The sequence below is a fragment of the Cimex lectularius genome, unplaced genomic scaffold (genome assembly GCF_000648675.2).
Source record: "Cimex lectularius strain Harlan isolate CLEC.00 unplaced genomic scaffold, Clec_2.1 scaffold6, whole genome shotgun sequence".
In the NCBI taxonomy this organism is placed as follows: Eukaryota; Metazoa; Arthropoda; class Insecta; order Hemiptera; family Cimicidae; genus Cimex; species Cimex lectularius.
Genome location: NW_019392677.1, coordinates 2,904,597 through 2,928,115, shown reverse-complemented (window position 1 = coordinate 2,928,115; position 23,519 = coordinate 2,904,597). Strand labels below are relative to the sequence as shown.

Here is a 23,519-nt window from a genome sequence, read left to right as displayed (position 1 = left end):
ACGAGGAATAAGACTTATACGAACTAGTGACCGCTCAAGGGGAGCCATTACCTACAAAAATGTCCATTATACTCGGCAAAACGACCAACCTACATCTAATGGATGGGATCGTGAAGATGGCTTGTCTAAATGACATCCTGATATAACATAAATAATAAATGAACAAACTTAAAATGAATTTAAAAAATAAAATAAATAATTAATTAAGTATAAGAAAAATAAATTCAACCAAAGTGGAGTGGTGGATACCTTACGGCAAAGCCAAAAAAAAATCTGTCGGACAAATTCGCTTCTCTCCATCTTCAGTGGGGAGTCAGTCCCCCAAGTTAGTACTGCTCGTGCAAGAAAATGAGATCCACAAACAGAGGAGAAGATGGGGAAGCTGCTGTAAGACGCTTTAGGCACACTGGTCTTCTGGAAGATAATGGAACCTACAACCTTCTACTACATCAGGTCCGGTCCAAAATTCGAATGGCTCAATCTCATTATAAACATAATGGCCTTTTCCTCTGCTCCTGCCGCAAAGTGGAACTTTCTTTGTGTTTTCATTTACATGCTTTGCTCTTTGGAAAGCCCTTTTGTAAGTATGTTGGGTTTTAAGTTTGAACTCAGGGTCACAGAGTCGAACCAGGGACCCTAACAGTGATGAGTCGTGTCTTTTTCTGTTGCATTTTTATTTTTGTAAAGGACAAATAAAATAAATTAGAACAAAACAAAGTCAACATGTTTGGTCCCTAACCATACCGAAAATTAAATGGTTAAACTAGCCAAAAAACCAATTTTTTTAAAGGCAGTAGTTTTTATAATTTAGATCAATTATTTCACAATGGGTAGTGTAGAGTTGTCCTACATACTTTTTCAATTTTGGTGGTCTGTTTCATTGAAGATGGGTCAGGTCAAAATCCATGTGACACACCAATCATTATGCAAATGACCAAACTACACCATCGGATGTGCTTTTTCATATACATATTGATGTTTAAATTAATTTAGTTTATTTTTTATTAAAAGCACTATTTTATTTTTTCAGTACATTGCTGTTAAATCCATCAATTTTGATGTTAAAACACTAGTACTGTACATTTATAAATCATTTCTTTTTGTACTTTAAAGATGATATTTAAACAAACTGCTCTTGATAATTATGTAAATTAAATTCACTAATTTCGTGGTCCGCTTGACCAATTAATATATTACAATTAATTAAGGTTTTTAGTTGAGATAAAAAAGTCAATGGCACAAGCGGGATTTAAACCCACGATCTTCGGCTTGATACGCTGCTGCTCTACCACTTGAGCTATTGACTGCCATTGACTTTTTTATCTCAACTAAAAACCTTAATTAATTGTAATATATAAATTAACTAGGTGTTAACGAGAAAATGAATTCATATATAATTCTTTAGCAACAATTATTTTCAACCATAGATTTAGCTCAGGCTCAATACTATGAAAATGATTAAATTTATTAACTGTACATTTCAATGAAAAATTGAATGTCTTCTAATATATTTACATGTTATGGTTGAAAGTAATGCACTAAGTGTCGAGTAAGTTTATTTTGTGATTTACTTATTCATTTTATGATTTGTTTTATTTTTTTCTATATATACACATCATACAAAAAAGATTTTTTTTTTCATGAAATATAACTTCTTTAAAATAATGCAATTTAATTGTTGATTTGTTAGTTGTAATAGTTCTGTAATGACTAAATGATATTAGAGATCAAATATTTTAGAATATCTACTTAAGTTTACATTAGTCAATTTATAAATTATTAATATTTCAGGAAGCAATACTTAAATTTTCCAAATGGATTAATAAAGTAGCGTATAAATAATTTTTGTTTGCTCCAGCTGTTGAGCTCAACTGAAAATTGTTCTTTAACCATCTTGTAATAGGATTTTATTTAGATTTTAATAATTAAATTGTAATGTTTGAAAGGAACAGTAATACAGATTTTGCTAAAAGTAAGCTAAAATATGCATACAAAAGAAAAAAATATGATGAATATCATCTAAGACCTCTACCGAAAATTCCTTTATGGCCAGCCATAAGAGACTTTCAATGGTATGAACTATACAAAATTATAGTGCCAGTAAGTGAATTCGTTTTGTTAGATACATATGTAGTTATAACAAATTAAACTAGTTCTTGTAGCTGGATTATACCGAGCCATTGTCTTTTTTACAAAGGCTCACAGAAGACTTTGAATATGCTCATTTGTTAAACAAAGCCGCTCAAATAGCTGACTCCCTCGAGCAGTGTGCTTATGTCGCTGCGTTTGCCATATCAGCATACTCATCGACAGCAGAAAGATTGGCGAAACCATTCAACCCTATTCTAGGGGAAACTTTTGAATTTGACAACTTGGAAAAAGGCGGGTGGCGTTCCCTTGCAGAACAAGTGAGCAATCGTCCTCCGACAACAGCCTTTTTTGTCGAAGGACGGAAATGGAAATTATCACAGTTGTTCTCAATGCATTCAACATTTCCTGGAAACAAAATGGAATTTTCTCCTATTACGTCAATCCACTTAGAATTTGAATCAGGTACGATAATCCCTATTTAACATTTTTTCTATTTGCAAATAATACAAATGAAAAAAGTATTACAATAAATGAATAATAATTAATCAATCATTCTTGCAACAACAGTAAATGTTCAATTTGTTTGATTTCTTAATGAGGTCTTCAGGGTGATGAACCTGTCATTTGATAATTTTCAATCATTTTGGTCTGCCTATTCTACTTACTATTTCCATGTAGTTTTAAGTTTTTTATAAGTTGAAATTATATAATAGAAATCACTAAGACTCTGATGATGGCAAAATGCTGAATCATGTTTGACAGAGCAAATCAGTAAGGATAGACCAAAACAATGGAAAACTATCAAATTTGAAATAAATGTTCTGTGCATTACAATTAAATATTAAATTAATATTCATATATTAGTTATTACTTGTATGTAATTTAATATCGAATTAAGTACTACCAAATAAAAATATTAATGTTTTATAATAAGCATACAAAATAAATAACTTTAAAAAAAAGATTTTCAATAAGAATTTTAATCAACAATTTTTTGAAGGTAATAAATATCGCTGGGGTAAAGTAAAAACTGTATTACATGATATCATACATGGCAATCCATTTATTGATAATGAGGGATTTATGGAAATAATTAATGAAACCACAGATGAAATTTGCAACCTGAGCTTTTTCCCGTATGATGTTCTCAATAAAAATTATCAGAGGAAGGTAAGAAGAAAGATATAATAGCATTTTCATTTTTAAAGTTTTAATTAACCACAACTTAAGATTTTTTTTTCAAGTTTAAATCAAGGTCGGACACAAATATAGCAATTTGATGTTTTATTTTATTTATGTGAGCTTTTTCTTTCTTAGTTTTTATTTAATTTCATTTAAAACATTCAGACACGTGTCTAATATTACCTTCACCTTGCTAGTTGAATGAGTATAAAGTAACAGAGATAGGTGAAATTAACTAAGGGAAAACTTTTTCGTTTTTACCTTATGATGGCATAATTTTCTATTGTATACAATTCTATAAAAATTACATACAACCTGCTAAATTTTATTATATTTTACTTTTTTAGGTATTGGGTTGTATTCTAGATAAGTCAGGAGAAACTCGATGGACATTAGATGGAAAATGGGACAAAGGTGTTAGAATTGCACGTGTTCAAACTGTAATAGATGATGATGGAATAGTGTCATATCAAAGAGGCTTATTTAAAACAATTTGGAAATGTGATCCTCTCCCGTATGCAACATTTACGGTATATCCCTTAAGATGCAATAAATTACACTCATTCCTTCATAGAGATGAAGATCCAGGAATGTATCACATGCCCAATTTTGCAAGGCAATTGAACATGTATGAAGAAAAGGTTGCGCCAACGGATTCCAGAAGACGTATAGATATAAGGGCATTTGAGCTGGGTGACCTACAGCAAGCTGCTTTTTTTCAAATGAAAATTGAAGGCCTTAGAAGAAAACAACTTCGAACTCACGGTCCCAAAGATTCAGAATGCACTCCTGAAGGTCAAATCGGCTAATAATAGCTACACATAATATTATTTATTATTGGCAATTCAATTTTTCCATGTCTTTTACAGGTCTACCATTCTTTCCCACTTGGTTTATAAAACTGGAAAAGGAAGATACAAAAGAAACTCTATATAAATATAACAATGAGTATTGGGAATCAAAGGCTCGTGGAAGTTGGTTTATATGCCCTAATATTTATCCTCCTGATCTAAAAGAACAATAAAAATAGTTCAGGAATTTTTTTTTTTCATCTACATATTATTATTAAAAATACTACTAATGATACTCACTCTTAATGTTTACATAATATTACGGTTGAAAAGGATAATTTTTCTTTTCAACTACTGAATTGAAATACTCACTCCTTTTTTTTTAAGGATTAATAAATTCTAGCGTTTGTAAAATGTAAACGTATATAAAAATTTTAGCGTTCCATAGGACTGCTATGGTATGAGGGGCTGGTTTTTAAATTCTAAAGTTTTGTTCCAGGCCAGAGCAGTACGGAACACAAGTTGAATGCATGGGAAAAGCAGTATTATGGCCAGAATGACATCCCAACCACAGCTCGTTCAGGCAGTCCAAGGGACCACGGCGTGAGGGTTCAATTGGTTTAAATGTTAAAAACTGCCATGAGTAGATTAACTGACAAAAACAATAAATCAGAAAAAAAATTAGTAGACTAAATGAGAAAAAGGGAAAGAAAAAATTGACATTTGTAAAATCAATGCTATGTATCATTGCAATAAGAAAAGTATACAATAATTTTTCTGATAAAGAAGCCATTATTAAAATATACATACAATAAAAAATATATAATGGTTATGTTTAACAGATTAAATCATATTATGCTTTTTCACACTACAAAAACCAGAAGTGAATCTATACCTCACCTTCATCATTTCTATAAATTTAAATCATTTTCACCACCTGGGTACCATTCTGCTATATAAGAAAATGTACGTAAATAAGTGGCATTTTGAGCCTATCAACAAAATTTTCGATAAAATCATTTAAAAGAACATAAAAGCAAGCAAACAAAAACACATTTATAAACAAGACATATTACACAGAGCCACTGGGCCTCTAGGTGATTCTACCATGTTTAAGCACGCCTCATTTGTGTGGAAGGTGGTGGTTTAGCGTGGAATTTTGGTATTTTGGATTCTTCATCAATAATCTAAAAAACCATAACTGTAAGTTAAATATATATTTTTTTAATTTGTTTACTTACCTTTTTAATCTTTTCCTCCTTCTCTAATTGTTTTTTCTTATTTCTTTCATCGAAGCTAAAAGGCTTGACTTCAGTCACCTTCTTACCACCAGTAACCAACTTAAGGCCTTTGAATAAATTACTTTCAAATATTTCATTATTCTCCTACACATAATAACAAAAGTTTTTGATAGTTCTAAATTTATTAACTAAAATGATTATAATTTTTTAAATATAATTTTTAAAAAAAGTTAATTCTTACATTATTTTTACTGGGCTTGGGAGCTGGCCTGGCCTTAAAGTGAAAGGGTTCAGGCATTGTTTTATGCGATGCCTAAAATTATTAAAATCAGTTTGCATACTTAGATACTATAAACAAACCGACTCACCTTTGTCTTAACCTCGGTTAATTTAAATGGTACAGGCATAGTAGATGGCCTAGGAGGTGGTCTGTTCATCACTGGAGGTTTAAATATGTTTTTATTTACAGGATGTGCCTTCACAAGGTTGCTGCTGAAAGTTACAAGTTAAACACCACCTTTGACCCGTATTATATTTATTGTGTTAAACTCACTTATCTACTCGAGAAGGTACAGGATGTGCACGTGTTCTATGCTTTGTCGCCAGTTGAGGAGAGTGAGCCATTGTTAAAGTCAATCTTGTCCTCTCTAGTGGAATAGCTAGAATACAAAACAAACTTTAATTTGGAATAATGTTTTTAATAATGTTATACATACCGGATGATCTTATAGATTTTGACTTAAACCTTGGCGGTGTGTCATTTTGAAAATGAAACAAGTGTTCTGCCAATGTCATATGTTTTCCCCCATAGTTTATCGGAGAACCCTTTCTTTTCACTGCTTCTTTATTTATCACTCCCTTTCTAAGACTCTTGAAAACATCATGTCTAGTTATCATGGAGTGCTGTTTTTCAGGTGGAACTGAATCTAATTTAATTTTCTCCTTTCTGAAAGTCAAGTTTCTATTTATTAAAGGTAAATTATAAAAGTGTACTTTATTTGAATTTTTTATTACTTTAATCCTTCTGTATTGCTTTCGGCTTTTTTGTTGACATTTGAGACTCGTCTTTTGGCTTTTATAATAGGTCTTGGTCCTTTTGGATGTTTGCCGGGTGTTTTATGAGTAGGAGCTTGCTCATTAGTTTTATTAGATAAAACCTTTACAGGTGAACCTTTTACAAGAGGTAATGGTGTGAAAAATTGCTCTTTTAATTCTTGTTTTTGTTTAGGCGTCAAAAATACAGGATTCTCCTTTGTATCGGTAAAGCTGTTTAATTCTGGGATATCTAAAACAAACCAAGTCCAACACACTAAACTGGAAGCAATATGCTATGACAAAAAATGTATTGCACAAGAAAAATCACATAATCGTTTGTATTTTATCAGTAGAAATTTCTAAATAAAGTAATGATTATTTGGAGATCGTGAGGTGCGGTCTGGTGTGATGTAGGTTTTAGAAAAACATTTTCTTTATCGTGCCAACTTTTCGATCTTTATTAAGATCATCTTCAGGGCCTGGGTTTTATAAACATTGTTTAAATTTTACAAATATATGTGGGATGTGAAAAAAAATGAATTTATACAATGCTAGAAAATTTTAGATTTAAAAAAAGAATGAATTTATACAATGCTATAAAATTTTAGATTCAATCAAAGTATTTGTACTCGCTCAAAGTGTTTGTTTTCCATGTAGATGTGTCATTCTTGTGTGTCGTGTTGAGAGTGTCAGTGAGATATTGCGTGAATGACACATCTACAAGGAAAACAAACAATTTGAGTGAGTACAAATACTTTGAATCTAAATTTTCTATCATTGTATAAATTCCTTTTTTTCACCGCCTACATGTATTTGTAAAACTTAAACAATGTTTATAAATCCCAGACCCTGAAGATGATCTCAATAAAGATGAAAACGTTAGTATGATAAAGAAAATGTTTTTCTAAAACCTACGTCACACCAGACCGCACCTCACGATTGCCAGATAATCATTGGCTAACAGTCACTAAACAGCACGCTTAACCGACTAACTAAACACAAGTCATTGTTATTACAAACCCAAAAATCCTGATTCCTCTCCAAAGGGATGAGATTATAAGTCTTATTGGCAAGAATTGCTGATTACAAGTTCAAACCAGCACATGTACATACATGCTAATCCTTTTTAAAAAGATAGTTCCTACTCACAGTAAATTGACTACACATTTTTTGACTTACTGTGAGTAGGAACTATCTTTTTAAAAAGGACTGAACACCGCACTCACTCCACCATTCATCATTTCTATATAGATGCTAGTATAGAGTTGATCCTGTCATTGCTCGAGTGTTGGCATTTCAAAGTCAGACCTTGCTCTTATCACAGCCACCAAGGTTGGGCTCCAGGCAACATTCTTCTGAGTTAAATCCTCCAAGGGCCCTACCAACCTCTTGATATATGAGGTAAGAAGAAAAAATATGAAAATGCTATACCAGGACGATCTAGAAATAATTACAATAGTTATTTATTTTAAAACGTATCACTGTTAATTCTCTTCGAATTTCAAACAAGCATAATAATAATATATTGCCTTGCATGTGAACTCAATATAAAAAAACTGTCTTGTGCCTTTGAACTGCTTGACATTGACAACTGACACGCTTGACTCATCGACGTCCATGATATTGTTACAAGTATTTCACTCTCATTTGACACAAGTAATATCAGCCTTGTAATTTAGTCTTTTGGCGGCACCAAGGAGACCTGATTTTGGTTATGAATACAAGACTTACTGGTTAGTTTCAACATACAGGGTAGCCAGTTATATGCTCCAACCACATTATTTTTTAATATTACGACATTATTATTTTATTTTAAACTATATGACCCATTATTCTTTTTTTAAATGACTCTTTCTAAACAAAACTTTTGTTTTTCAAATATTTTTTTTTTTTTTTTCAATTTGGCAGTACTTTCTCTTAAGAGAACAATGCAAGAAGAAATTTCAAAATCATTCACATTCTACAAAAGAGAGCAGTATTTAAAAAAAGAAGTCAGAAGTCATTATGTTTCTCCTGATTGCTTATGATATTCTATATATTAAATATATATATATATATATATTTTTTTTTTAATTTTAACTGAAAAACTATTTTACTATTAATCACAAACATAAACCATTTTTGAAGCATAGAGATAAAGCATGTTAATGCCTTCTCTAAGGAATTACGATTATTTTCTTTGAACTGGTCAGTACTTAATTCCATATTTAATCCATTTACTAAAAATGTAATTGGGTTTTTGACAAGAACAACCTTTATTTTGATTGTACTAGCAGGTCATACAAGGAAATTTTCAAATATGCTATGATACACTTTTAATAAGAGGTCACGATTGCTCAGGTGGTAGAGCAACGGCGTATCTAGCCGAAGGTCGTGGGTTCGAATCCCTCTCGTGCCATTAACTTTTTTTCGTCTCAACTAAAAACCTTAATTAATTGCATGTATTAATTGGTCAAGCGGACCATGAAAGTAGTGATTTAATAAGAGAAAACACAAGCAACCCTGCAGTCTTCAAAAGGCAACATTCGAACTCCCCACACAGGGACTTGCACAAAGAGAAAGAAAATGTGATAAAAAAAGGTCAAAAATAAGTTGAGTGATAGGAAGATGGGACCAACAGAACCTAGAGTCGTCAGCAAAGAGGAGTGAGAACAGAGGAAAGGTCGTTGAAGGAAATATGAAATAAAAGTGAAGAGGGATGAGCACCTCAGAGAACACCAGAAAAAACCTTTATTATTTCAGACTGGTAGCTGCCTCGGTTTAATAGAAATCCAGTACAAAAATTATACAGAAATTCCAACAGATTTAAATTTTAAGAATAACAGATTGTAATAGACTTAGAAAAATCTGTGTAAATGACATCTACCTGATTACCATGTTCAAGTTATCTCCATAGAAAACTGGCACCTAAAAGTTTTGTTAAAATGGACCTATGTTGAAGCAAGAATGAAGGATTGTTTGAAAATACATATAACGATTTTTTTTTTCAAAAAGCTTAGGACTGTGAGAAATAATAGAAACAGTTCCTAGCTATATTTTTGTTTTACTTCTCCTTTTTAACAAAGGAATAACAAGTTTACAGAAGCTAGGATAAACACCTTGATCCAAGGAATATGCTGCAGATGTGCCAAAGCATATCTGTAGTTAGTAGTGGATGAATTGGCATAAGTAATATTTACCAAAGAACTCGTCTGCTCCATCGTTTTCAAGGTTCTCGGCTTTTTCTTGCAATCTTTCGACGAATTTGGGAGCTTGGTATTCAAACGGATCCATAGTTGTTTCAATCAAAACTCAACTTGGTACAACATAAAAACATGCACAACACAAAAATGGTAAAAATGTGTTCAAAGGAAACCCCATTTACTATTTAGTATCAACCAAAGTACCAACGAAACGGAGTGTTTGGTACGCGACCTGAAATAAAACCCAAACTTGCCCTCTTGGCACTCTGGCAGTTGGCGGTTGACATTGGCGGCAAATCGAACAGGGATGTGTAGTTCATGAACGAACTAGAGAAGGTGAACTATTCGATAAAGAACTATATTGACCTTGCTATATTTTGTAAACTATAGTTTTTTTTTTTTAGTTTTTCTTTAGTGTGAAATGTTATATGCTTAACGAACTAAATGGTGCTTAAACCAGAAATATATTTTTTGTTATATATATTTTCCATACTTACATTTTTCCTGTTTTATGGCCGCTTTGATCGACGCCATTATAGACATATGATGACCTAATATACATTTCATTTCAAAATTAATGGCTTAATTTGGTAGAAAAAGGGTTAATTTGGTTTTTTTAAAAATCAAGTGAAAAATAATATGTTTATTCGGTTCAGTGCAATGGAAGCGAAATTGACTTCCCCTTGACTTCTTGTGAAAATCATTCGTTGTCTTGTTACCAAAATTTTTAGCAATGGACAAACCAAATCTTCCTGCTTCCTGTTTCAAACTTTTCAAACCCTCCTCGAGCCCTCTAAAATTTCTAGCAACCAAGCGATATCATCTGCATATGCCAAATTTTGAGTGGTTCGGTTCATCAAAATCCCTCCTGGGTTGTTCTGATCCACCCGTCTCGAGAGTGAATAGGGTGGTGGACAGCGCGTACCCTTGTCTGAGTCCCTGACTCCGGGGTCTCTCGAAAGGCCATTTTCCACTTTTACTCGCCACTTCATATGTTGGAAATTCGCACTAGGCGGTTCACTTTTCTTGCATTTCTTGTATGCTTGTCCATTTATATGTATGTAAAGCGACGTTTCTTAATAGATCATAGACTTGCCGGAAGTCCACAAAGAGTTGATGTAACTCTATATTATATTCGTAGTATTTTTCCATCAACTTCCTAAAAAATTATTGGAAGGAACGGCAGTAACTCACCTTGCATTTGAAGTCATACATAAATTACTGACACGGACAAATTTTAAAATTATCTAAATTTCATTTTAAAAAACAACAAATACTTTAAAATCACTTCATTTATTTGGGAGGCAGTCTTAAATATGCAAAATTACTTTTAATTATAATATTTATAGTATGCACTCTCGATTGTAACGGGCTTAAAAAAATATATATATTTTCACATTTGTCATTTTTTTAAATTGATGGTGGCTGTTTTTCACGTGGGAAAAACGATGAAAGGCGTTTACCGATTTTGTCCACCCAAGGGTGAGCAGAAGTAGTCGAATGCGCATTCGCGGTGGATGCTTCGCACTTTCCGAGATGTTGGTCAATTAGCAAGATTGACTTGTTTATAGCCACTGGTGCTATCTCTTAGTCTTTTTTTCTTTTTTGTCGACGGTTTTTATCAAATATATATAAAGCTCTGAGTACGGGATATTGAACTTCAGATGAGTGTAATAGATTTAGACGTCCTCTGACACGTTTTGACCGAAGGGAGGATAAACGCCCCCAATATGGACTACATAAGGGAATTTGACATTAGGCTCGAAAGGGAGATGTACTACGCTGGAGAAACACTTTCTGGCCATGTTCTTCTCAATACGGTGGAAAACTTCAAATTAAAATGTAAGCTAAACTATTAAAACTTTCGTTCAACAACAAAAAAGTAATGTTTTTCCTAAACTGTATAAACATTTTTGAATAAAAGTTTTTTTTTCATTTATATAATTTTAAAGCCTTTAAACATTTAATGTAATATCATATAAATCGGGGGTACCGATTTAATACCTAAATTAGACTAATTTTAAATATTATAAATATTTTTAATAAATCTAATGTTCTTGCTTCCGTTTTGAATTAATAATTAAATAATTCCAGAATTTTTTTTGGAATAAAGCGCGCGTGTTGACAGAACGCGCGTGTTGACAGGATACTCCCACGCACCCGACCCGCACAAAAGCAAATATAATTTACAAGATTAAACGTTATATAACGTATTTTATTTATATTGTACAATGTAATTATTTATTTTAAAATTATCGTAATATAATTCACATTTCTAATCAAGGAATATGTGAATGAGAAACGGGAAAGTCACAATGTGACGTTTTCATATATTAGTACAGATAATACAAATGTAATTGTTAGAGGTATTTTATTTTGCATAAGGATCAATAATCTTTTTCTTATTTTATATATTACCAACAACACGGTTCATATCTTCTCTATTGATAGGTTGAAAAATTCCAAGTTCTCCGTGGTTGAAAACCTTTATTCAACTTAGTAAATTTCAACATTTCGGGCTCCTGGCCCATCATCAGTAACTAAACATAGAGAACTCTCATGGTATAATTCCCAATCTGAAGGCACACCCATCAGTAATTTCTAATTTTTTCAAATTAAAAGTATTTATACCTGAGAATGATACATATATATTATTTTTCTACCCCCTTTATTTGTTAGGGGAATGTTCCACATGGTTTTAAAACTAATTGAAACATATATTTTATTTTAGTCCCTTATTGGTATACCACATGGTAATGAGATATACATATAAATTATGGATAATAATTTAACTTATATATAACTTATATGTTCAGTCGCTATCCGCCCTTCTCCAAGTGGGTCCCACCTATTTTAGATGGTGATAATTAGTTTTAATTGGATTTCCCTGTCAAACAAAGGAGGCCAAAGGAAAAACAACAACCACCTTCACACGCCTGTCCAACTGCATTGGTCATGTGGTGGAAAGGGAAAGTGGAAAACCATATAAAGGGGGTGGAAAAATAATATATATGTATCATCCGAATAGTCCAGGTATAAATACTTTTATTTAAAAAAAAAAATGGAAATTACTGTTGGGTGTGTCTTCATATTGGGAATTATACCATGAGATTTTTCTATGCTTTAGTTACTGATGATGGGCTAGGAGCCCTCTACGTCCATATAAATTGAATAAAGGTTTTCAACTATGGAATACTTGGAATTTTTCAACCTATCAATTGAGAAAATAATCCTTTTAGAATATACATTGTGAGGTGATGTGTAACATTGTCAAAGAATAAAATGTATTTTTTTAGACAATTTTTTTAATGGAAAAAAAGTTACAAAAACAGTACATAATTGAATGATTAGGAAGAGAGAGAGAGAGTGAGAGAGAGAAAGGTACATTGTACATACAAGATAATAACAAAAGTTATTTACAAAGTATATGCAAATTCTTCTCTCTGAGAGTGAATGTATTTATTGGCGAGAATGTGTAGTGTAAGAGGGCTAATGGAATATCGAGTATCCAATCAACCCTCAATTAGGTTAATATAATAGGTAGGGTGATGGACAAATATCGAATACCCCACCACTCTGAGTGAATGGTATGTAAATAATGGAGCAATTAAGAGTGAATGAATGTAAATTGGTTGGTTTTAGAACTGTTTAGGTTAGTTAGATATGTTTCAGGTGGCTTGAAATGGCATGAGGTGGGCTTGAATGATTGCCAAATGCCTTTTTTGGTGTTTATTCTGACACTTGACTCATTTTATAAAGGGTCAAACATTTAGGACTGAATAAGTAAGATCTTTGTTGGGCCTTGTTTATGTCTTTGTAGTCGGTACACCAATGATAGTGTTGGATGGCTGGTGATCATTGAACAGTCATCAGGGAAATTTCAGGTGAGATTTCTCTATGAAGTCTGTAGGGGTGATGAGCCTGTAGTTTAATCCTTTTCAACCATACTGGTCTATTTTCTAGTACTTTCTGTTTATGTTTGTTAGACATGTTCAGTGGCTTGAAATGGCGTGCGGTGGTCTTGAAAGATTGCAAAATGCCAAAATGAGTATGACAGATATAGTAAATAAGGGAGGGATTAAGAGTGAGTGAGAGTGAATTGTTTTGGTTTTAGGAACTGCATGCATTGGGGGCTGAAATGACCTAGTTGTTGGTAGCCTCTGGAGCCCGACCCTGGCAGCTGGATGGATAAGACCTAGATCTGACCCCGGACTGCTATCAGGTGGTTGAGGTTAGAGGTCTGCTGGTAATTTATTTTTAAAAAAGTGTGTGTATTTACATACGTTGTCTTATATAAATCATTAATAAGCAGGTGTTTATTCTGATACTTGACTCATTTTATAAAGGGTCAAACACCAGGGTGACTGGCCAATAAGACCTATGTCTGACCTCGGACTGCCAACATCCTCTAAATGCTAACAGTTTCAAATTTTCTTTGAACAGATTCAACAGAGATTATGTGTGGTTGAAGTAGAGTTGATTCCGGATGATAGAAGCATGCTCTAGTCTCTACTATACGTACAACTAAAGACCTTTTGAAACTGATGTGGTTGTTGGATTGGTGAAGCCATGGTTATTTCAGTTAAAGAATCCTATTGTTTTTAAATGTATTTTATGTCATGTTTTCATCAAACATAACTCCAAGATGTCTACAAAGAGGGAAAGAGTTTTGATTATTAAATATGGAAATGAGAAAGGGACTGCCAGGCTCATTTATGGTATGAAGAGTTTCTTGAAGAAGGAATATATCAAAAGCTATGGATTGATAAATTTTTGGGAATAGGAAAGAAACTTTAGTGTGTATGAGAGAGAGTTTGAGATCATTAATACAAATATTTAAAAGAATTGGTTCTAAAAGAGATCGTTGTGAAACTCCCAAAATGAATAAAATTTCTTTAGTTTTGAAGGATTTTACTGTAAAATCTTCAGTCGTAATATAAGCAAATGTATTTTATGCATTTGCAGGTTTAAACAGTATAAACCCATAATTCCAGTTAAGGGTAAGACAAAGAAGAAATGTGTTCAAGGAAGTAAAATAATGGAAAATGATTTAGGTGTAAGTGAAGAAGAAAACAGTACGAGTGTTTTTCGAAATGTAAAAAAAGGAAACATTCGGAAAATCAAAAACGTCTAAGAGTTTAAGACTTGTCTCACACAAAATAAGAAACAATATTGTAACTGCTTACTAATTGGAAATAATAAACTTTGTTACAGCGGTTCGTGTGATGCTGAGAGGGAAGGCGCATGCAGAGTGGAAAGTGGTTATTAGTGGTGATAGGCGTACGTTGAGAGATGATCAGTACATTATTGATGACAGAGCAGTCATTTGGGGTCACGGTACTTAATAATAATTGAAAATCATTTTTATTCATGTATATATATTTTATTTAAATCAACTAGAAGAAACACCTCCCAGTTTGCTCCATGTAGAATAGTTAGTGATGGATCTTATGCATAAACAATGAGAAATCTTGTATTGGAGGGTGGAAGAAAATTTAATAGTATGCATTTATGGTCAGAGCATGATGGATCCTGTGTTCTATGCCACTTTGTCATATAGTCTACACCATATGAATTTCTTAGGGTGTTGTATAACCACCTCCATGCTGACAACAGATGACAAAAGTAGGATCTATGCCTCTATTGGTTAAATCCAAATTCTCTCTAGTAATAAAATCTAAAAGCAACACATCTCTAGTGTTGATGTTTGTGCTACTCCATACTGCATATTGTGTCATATCCAATAATTAGTTCAAGTTTTTGGACCTACTTGGTTCCATAATCACTCAAGAACTATGGTGGATGGCCCATACTGCTTGTTGAATTGCCTGTTGCTATTCCTTTAACAGTTAAGTATTTTGTCAGCAGGCGCCTGGTGCTTCTTTCGAAGCCAATAATAAAATTTGTAAGACATCATTCACATCTACTCAACAAGAATTACTTCTGCAGGTATCTTGCCTGAGTATTTTACCTATTACCTTTGGCTGCCAATTGCAGTAACCAGGCTTGTAAATCTAGCAGATTAGGTCCTTTTGCCTTCACTAAGGCACTATTGCCTGCCCTAGATGTCAACAACTTGATTTTTTCCTTCTGGTGTAGTCATTTGTTTCTACAAGAAGCTATGGATCTAAAGGAACCACAGAGCTCTGCATGTACAAGGAGATGGCACCTGTAACTGCAGCCATTCAGCCCTAACCACTGCCTTGTCTTATGCCTTAGTTTTAAGGTGTTTGCTGTTAGTGTTAATTCCATTAGCCAAAAATTCTTTGTTAATGCACTGGAATTCCTGTTGCCATTACTCTTTACCGTTGCTGTCAAATGACACTGCCTTGACTGTAAGTGGCTGAGGCCTTTCATGGGTGTATTGATAGGACTTACTATGATAACATAGGAGAGTAGTACAATTTATGCTATTTCTCAGTATTTATTGTTTCTACAATATTTTTTCCTCTTTCTCCCATTGTTGTTTTTAGTCACCTAAGTTTTAAGTTCTTCTTTAAAGTGACTGTACTTTATGCTACAGAAATTCTAAAGCTCCTTTTTTAGCATATGGTGTTCAAAGTTATTCCCCCTTTTTATGCCCATAGATGTACCATTTCCCATATTTTGACCATGTACCATAAAAGAGCTTTATCTTTTACCAATTAGCTCTTTTTTCTTTTTATTTTGAACGGTTTTTACATCTAGAGGAATACATTGGGACACATTAACCTTCCCACCATATTAGTAATAAAACTTTAAAATTATTTCTACAAATTTGAATTATACTATAATTATTGTGTTATAAAAATATTTTTCTTTGTTTATAATTGAAGTATAAGATGTAAGATACAAACCTTACATCTTACAACTGAAGTATAAATTTGGAAAATTGTAACCATAGAGGGAAAATTTATTTTATAGACAAAATAGAAGGAAATATAGCCATCCTACCTAGAGGACAACATCATTTTCCATTCAAATTTCACCTTCCTGAAAGTGCACTTCCTTGTTCTTTTGAAAGCAAGCCAGGCTATATAAGATATTACATTAAGGTCAGTATATGAAAAGTCCACTATTTAATTCTCAAGCCACTAAATAAAATTTTTACAGGTCACAGTTGACATCCCGTACTGTTCTCCGCCACAGGGGATGAAGTATTTCACCATAATTGGACCTCATATTGACTGTATGGACGAACAATATTTGGTAAATATGATTTTATTATTTTTTACAGACCCGTATAAAATAGACTTTAATCTTTTCCCAAGAAGTAAATAGGGTTGATGTGTACAACATAAACGACAATACTGCACATATATCAAGAAAAATTATTCACATAAGTCATCTAAAATATTCTAACATTAAAAAAAATTAAGCTAAACTGAGCTTCATAAGAATGTGAAATAAACTCTTTATTCATGATTTCATTTAATAAACAAATCTTTTTTGATTTTGGGAGGAAACAGGTAATTTTTTGTATATATTTTTTTGCAGTTAATTTTAATATTGTATATATAAAAAGGTTGGTGATGAACATATTTATACGTGTGAATGTGTAGTACAAGAATATGTATAAGGTAATACTGAGTATCACATCGATCCTTGAAACTAGTTAGTATATGTATAGTAGAGAAAGAGAATTATAATTCAATTAGTAATTTAGTAAAGAGAGATTATAATTGTAAAAGTTAAAAATGAATAGTAGACTCCATAGACGGTCCACTGGACCATGTTGTTGTCTTTATCATTATTACTGTAAATTATCAAGACGATTTCTATTGTAATTTCTCAAATAATAAAGGCCCCATGAATGAATGTGATGTTCCTATTTCTCAAGAAAAACATCATCACAAAATATTACATAGTAAATTTTATGGGATAATATTATGTTAAATATTTTGTAAAAATAGACTCTCTATAAAAAGATACAAATGGAAATTAAGAATGTATTTTTTTAGAAACCTATAGTTGGAGAAGATAAGAAGACAACATGTTGTTTTTGTTGTCAACGCGGGCCAGTAGTTCTCAGGTACTTTTGTAAAATCTCTTATGACATGATTTATAATTTATACGTAATTATCACCCATTTTCTGCAGATCTGAGCTTGAGAGATCAGCTTATGTATCAGGAGAATCTATCCGTCTCCGTGCAGATATTGACAACCAAGGAGAACAGGAAGTTAGGCTAGTAGTCAAACTAATGCAAGTAAGTTAGTTCTAAATCAAGCTCTATAAAAAGACATTTATATAATTAATAATTTTGTCACTAGTATGTAGAGTATTTCATAGAAAGAGGTGTGCTTGGAGTAACCAAAGAAACAGAGCATTTAGTACTAGAATATAAAGGGGATTTGATTAAGCCCAATACCGTGACCAAATGGGACTCAGACCATAATCTGGTTCTTCCAGTGACGCCTCCGTCACTTGTGGGTCTATGCCGACTTTTACAAATATATTATGTGCTCAAGGTAGGTTGACTATTATTACTAAAGTATAATGAAAAGAAGAAAAGCTATGCCAAATTTTTGAGTATACATTTATCATAGATTTTATTCGCTTTGTAATTTTTTGTTTTTAGGTTGGTTTGGAATTTGAAAAGACAGGAGACGATCTGACAATGCACTTCCCTTTAACTGTAGCAACTGTACCATTCCGAATCCCTAATTCCAAGGAGCAATCTGTTGTACATTATGGTATGAATAACAAAATATTAACATATTTTGTAATTGATACTTTTATATTAAAATGACATTTTTATTATTCTTTCTTCATTGTTGTTGTCCATGTTTTTCTTTTTATAAATGAAAAATTATCTTTTATGCTTTTGGTTGTGTTGTTGAAGGTGGTTTTCAATGAAAAGTAGCTTTTCAACATTTTATCAACTAGTGCTGTTTTCAATAAAATATTTTATTTCTGTAAAAACATTTTACATAAATTACTTTATTTATTTAAAATTACATAAATAAAATATTTCTTAAAAAAGCAAGTCAAAACGTTGAAAAACCAATTTTTTCATTAAAAACACACCTTCAACAATATAAAAGAAAATTTTCATTCAGAAAATGATATTTCACTTGGTAATAATTTTCAGGTGTTGCAAGTGAACATGTTGAAGGCGGAATGTACGTTGGGCCGGAGTTTCTTCTTGGCCAAGTCTACGACGGTTCCTTAGTAAGAACAGAGCCAGTGATCCTTTACCGCCCACTTTATGTCTGCGTCAATAACCATTGGTCATAAGTGTTTAGAATTAATACATGTACCTAGGTGACAAATTTATTTTCAACTAGTAAATTTCAATGTGTTCTTTTTCAATTCAGACAGCCATCGGGAATTATTCGTGAAACAATTTAAATTATTCCTGTATTGACTGCTCCAAACAGGGTTTGCTACATTGCCGTAAAGTGTATATTTTCAGATAAAATGTTTTAAAACAAAATTAATCTTCACAAAGCTTTTGAATTTTTTTTGCGTTATATTAAACATGGCTCATGCATTTATTCTTCCTATGTTTCATTTAATTGGACTATATTTACAAAAAATGTACTATTTTCAAGCCTAATTTATAAAAAGTATAAATACTCTTTTCTTCTTATATATATAGTTGAAAAAGTAGAAAAAAGTAGACGTTTTGCTTTTATAATTGAAAAATTTATTTTTGTAGGCCTTTATGTCAAGGTGGTTACCATATGTATTTCGATCATTTTTTATTTTAAAAACGCCTTCAAAAAGGCCTAAAAGAAATATTTTTCATCTATAAAAAGAAAAAGAAATACAACAATAACAAAGAAAAAGGGGGGTCGGTAGCCACAATGGTTTAGGCGTTGACACAGCGCTCATCACTGTAAGTAAAAGTCCTGGGTTCAAATCCAGTGGCCCTGCGTTCAAACCCGACATACTTACAAATGGGCTTTTTTTTAAAACACCGGCACCCTGAGGGTTGATATGACCTCTACTGTTGCGAACCCTCGTACAAAATAAATAAATAATGAAGAAAAGAAGAAGAAAAGTTTTTATTGCCAAGAAAAAAGGTTGTTTATACATAAATTTAATGGAACTTGCCACCAGCATTTAACTGTAAATTAAACTGAATGGAAATAAGTAAATTGTAACTTTCCATTGATCTTTGTTTAAACAAATTTTTTGGTTTTTGTTTAAAAAAATCAATTTTTTTAAATTAAATACATTATTTATTTTAACATTTATTTGGACATTTTGGGAATTTACACCCATCATCACCATCTTTCTATTTTTTATTTTTGTATTTTATTCTCTTAATTTACTTTACTTAATTTGAATTATTTATTTGTAACTGTTTTTACTTAATTTGAATTTACTTTTTTTCTTTTTTAAACCGACCACATGTTATTTTTTTAAACAAAAATCAAAAAATTTAAAAAAAGTCAAATTAGTTTTAAAAATTTACATTTTATAATATATACAAAAAAAAAACTATTAGAACAAATTTTGAGAAAATGAAAGATTAAAATATAAACAAGGCTAGCACCCATTAAGTGGTCAGTCAGTTACAGTATATTTGTTTCTTACCTTTTCAATTTTTACATTTTTCTTTTTAATTTAATATATTTAGAGAACATAATAAAAAAATTAAGAATACATATACTTTTTTTCATGCTGCTGAAACTGTCTGCAGTTTTGTGTGCAACTTAATTAAACATTGATTTGTGAGCTTGAAACCTGTTTTAGAAATATGTACATATAGTTGTAAATGCATTTAAGCAAAAATAAAATATTGGTTTTGGTTTTAACCAAAAGAAAAGAATAGAATTGTCATCTAGAAAATTAAGTGTCTTTAATTAACTCACTGAAAGAAAAACAAACTTAAATTGTTCAAAATCGTTTTGAAAAGTTAAAAAAATTCTCTGTATTCAATTTAATTTACATATAAACATGTTTATTATAGCTCATATTGGGGACCATTGATGGCCGAGTGGTTAGGGCGTCCGACTCGTATTTGCCATGTGCTAGCAGAGGTCCTGGGTTTGAGTCCCAGCAGAGCCTATGGCTTTTTAATTAAACATTGTTGGAAATAAGTATTGTAAAGCGGTGTGGCCCATCATCTGCAACACCCAACGGGTAGATGGACATTAAGCCCTCCTGTATAACAGGAATTACTTTAACTTTTTAGAGTACACATTTATATGGAAATTTATTGTATGCATTTGCTAAATGTTTACATTTCTGTTTAAAAAATTAAAAGCTTAAATAATTTAAAACGTGACAACAAAGTATTTATGACAGTCTGAAGTCTTACAACAAGACATACTTTTTTTTTTCAATTTTTCCCTTTTAACTCTGATATTAGGTCATTATTGACTTTCAAACATAAGCCCCAATCTCTACTTCAATTTAATCTAATCTAATAATGGTTAAAACTTTTGTAAAGTCATTATTAAATTACACATTCTTTTATATTTTGATAAATAATAATGAAAATCTAAAACTGTAATATATGTTAAATTTGTCTTTATATATTTATTTTATATATTGTTAAAAGCACGAAATATGTTGGATGTTTATTAACCTATTAAGCCAAAGGCAAAGTATTCTAATTGTGTGACATGTACAGCATTTCCAAAGAAAGTTAAAGTCAAATTGTATATTTATGTTAACAGCAGCTTATAAATGCATGTGTAAATAAATATATGTTTAAATGTTAACATTTTATTAATAATTAAGGCTTTTATTACAATACAGATTTAATGATGTAGTATATTTGTGATTGATTCCTGTTCTGTATCAGGAAAGCCAAATGCCAATTTTAAATATTTATATGAACACGTATAAGATGACTAATAACCATGTAAAATTACCCTCTTGCTCAAGATGTTTAGCCTCCATTTGAGAAATTTAAACCTAAATCAATATAAAAATCAAAGGCTGATTTCTCGTAGAACTGTCATGTTGTCATTGCACATTAAAGCTTTGTGAATGATCTGGTCTATGGATAACCCATAAATAATCCATCCAAAATATACACCTTAATCCATTCCAAATGTCACTGACACTTATAGTGAATGAATTAATTTGGAAGAAGAATTAAACAAATTACCAAATAGTCATGGTGAAAATTAAATTAGGCGATAGTAATCAACCGAAAGCCGACGAGTGTAGATTAAAAAAAAAATGTAATCAATGTATTTTTTCTTAATGTTACAATACTTATTGATATATTGTATTTATAGTTATCCACACTCTAAGGTGAGATTGCAAACTGACATGATTTAATGTATTCAGTTATTATTACTTAAGAAGAGGCTGTGAAAGCGTTGTTAACGTATGACAGAGCTCTTATGGATAGTACAAAAAGAAATGCCAATAGAAATACAAAAATTAATATGGTATTACTTTATGTAAACACTATAAATGCCTTCCATTGGATATAATAAATGTACATGTATTCCTACATTAATTTATTTTAAAAATCACCTTTAATTCCTTCTTTTTTTAAAGTGTGTATCTGTTTCAGAATGTGGATTACATCGAAAATACATGTCAGTCATATTTAAATTGAAAGCCATAAAAACAGTAAAATAATAATATAACACAAAACATCATAAGCAGGCGGTAAACGGAATATTTCTCAACATTTTCCTATGTTGTTTAATATTAAAATTCTCTTATATTTATGTTAATCTTTTGTTTCTTAATTATTAATTAAGAAGCCATACTGTTCCATTAACACTCACACCACCATTGAGGGTCTTGAAAGACTTAGAGAATGTTTTTGTTTTTTCCCACTTGTATGTCTATTCTTTATTTATTTATTTTTTTAATCACCCTTCAATGTATTCCTCTATTAGGTCTTTCCTTAACATAAAGTAATTTTTAAAATTTTGAACAAAAATGTAATTATTACATCTATTTGATTCTGAATGGTCGTGGGTTCGAATGCCGCTCGTGTCACAGACTTTTTTATCCCAACCAAAACCTTAATTAAAAAGTAATTGTTATTGCTCATTTTGTTGATAAATAGATGCCTAGGTCTATTTAGGATCGAGATCCAGGTCATGTTTTTTTCATATTTTTTCCAAGCACTACGTTAATATAAGCCACTTTAATCACTCAGGTAAGAAAAAAGAGTTAGCCCTGCTAATCACACCCTAGCTCCTTACCCTTCGTCTGTCATCCTGGTTTTTCTGTTTACCCCGAAGCTCTTATTTTTCAATTTTTGTGCTTAAGTGATCAAAACAGTTGCTATCTCTGATTTTACTTGTGAGGATTATATTTTAAAAGAGTTGCAAGTTGTTTTGATTCAAAACGTAATAGGTAATGATGTAAAATAAAATAATGTTAATAAAATGTGATTTTTTTTAGTGACCAGTTGTTTAATAATTTGTTAGATTCATGAGTAGCAGTCAAGAATGAGGTAGCACAGAAAAACACCTTTTTTTTAACCTTTATTTGGATCATTTGCAGGGAAAAAAGTGTGGTGCTATGCTTGTAGTGTCATAGTGTTCACCACACTTTATGCCTTGAAAATAACTCGAATAAAGGTCGAAACATTGGCAAAAACAATGAAAATGATGTTTTTCTAAGCTACTCATTCTTGACCGCTCCACACGAATCTAAAATTTTAACAAAATACAATATTATATAATGTAAGCAAGAAAATTTTTATTCATTATTCATAAGTTAGCTTTGCACATAGTAAATTAATAAACATAAAACATAAGAACACATTGTAGTTATTCAGTTGAAAAAAAATATTAGGTCTAAAAATACCCACTACAGCTGGTACGAGTTAAAATAGATTTTTTCATAGCACAGCCAATAGACTTAATTGTAGTTCTTTTAATTAAATCATCATAGTTTCTGACTCAAATGGTTTACATTTATACGTGATAATGTCACAATTTCTTGTTGATTGCCTTTCACTTCTCATTGGCTGTTGTGTGAACCATTTGTGTGGTTTTCAATGATTAATGATTTGGTTTATATTATCATCTTAGACTAATTACAGTATTTGCTCAATTTCCAGTAAAATAATTCCAAAGG

The 23,519-nt window shown here is 31.5% G+C and overlaps 3 protein-coding genes across 12 annotated transcripts; 2 read left to right on the top strand and 1 right to left on the bottom strand.

Annotated features, from left to right (window-relative positions):
* The first annotated feature begins 1,861 nt into the window (after nt 1–1,861).
* Nucleotides 1,862–4,311, top strand: LOC106673962 (oxysterol-binding protein 1-like). The gene is made up of 6 exons (XM_014406371.2): nt 1,862–2,100; nt 2,163–2,553; nt 3,092–3,261; nt 3,621–3,787; nt 3,848–4,068; nt 4,143–4,311. The coding sequence occupies exons 1-6, from the start codon at nt 1,936–1,938 to the stop codon at nt 4,295–4,297; spliced, it is 1,269 nt and encodes a 422-aa protein (XP_014261857.1). The 5' UTR covers nt 1,862–1,935; the 3' UTR covers nt 4,298–4,311.
* Nucleotides 4,312–4,790: 479 nt separating this feature from the next.
* Nucleotides 4,791–9,847, bottom strand: LOC106673900 (targeting protein for Xklp2-like). 4 transcript variants are annotated; one of them, XM_014406280.2, is made up of 8 exons: nt 9,520–9,847; nt 6,320–6,590; nt 6,022–6,266; nt 5,859–5,964; nt 5,674–5,797; nt 5,547–5,618; nt 5,306–5,449; nt 4,791–5,251 (listed from the first exon to the last, which is right to left on the bottom strand). In XM_014406280.2, exons 1-8 carry the CDS (start codon nt 9,611–9,613, stop codon nt 5,177–5,179), a joined length of 1,131 nt encoding a protein of 376 aa, XP_014261766.1. In that variant the 5' UTR covers nt 9,614–9,847; the 3' UTR covers nt 4,791–5,176. The 4 variants fall into 4 exon arrangements, with proteins under 4 accessions (XP_014261766.1, XP_014261767.1, XP_014261768.1 ...); XM_014406281.2 differs by having other exon boundaries at nt 5,674–5,794; XM_014406282.2 differs by having other exon boundaries at nt 6,022–6,251.
* On the top strand, nt 6,377–19,000 carry LOC106673520 (arrestin domain-containing protein 3-like). 7 transcript variants are annotated; one of them, XM_024225494.1, is made up of 11 exons: nt 6,377–6,470; nt 6,534–6,647; nt 7,592–7,741; nt 14,737–14,859; nt 16,426–16,556; nt 16,615–16,710; nt 17,463–17,533; nt 17,601–17,709; nt 17,774–17,971; nt 18,082–18,196; nt 18,595–19,000. In XM_024225494.1, the coding sequence occupies exons 4-11, from the start codon at nt 14,748–14,750 to the stop codon at nt 18,738–18,740; spliced, it is 978 nt and encodes a 325-aa protein (XP_024081262.1). In that variant the 5' UTR covers nt 6,377–6,470; nt 6,534–6,647; nt 7,592–7,741; nt 14,737–14,747; the 3' UTR covers nt 18,741–19,000. The 7 variants fall into 7 exon arrangements, with proteins under 7 accessions (XP_024081262.1, XP_024081260.1, XP_024081263.1 ...); XM_024225492.1 differs by having other exon boundaries at nt 6,534–6,674; XM_024225495.1 differs by lacking the exon at nt 7,592–7,741.
* Nucleotides 19,001–23,519: the final 4,519 nt, after the last annotated feature.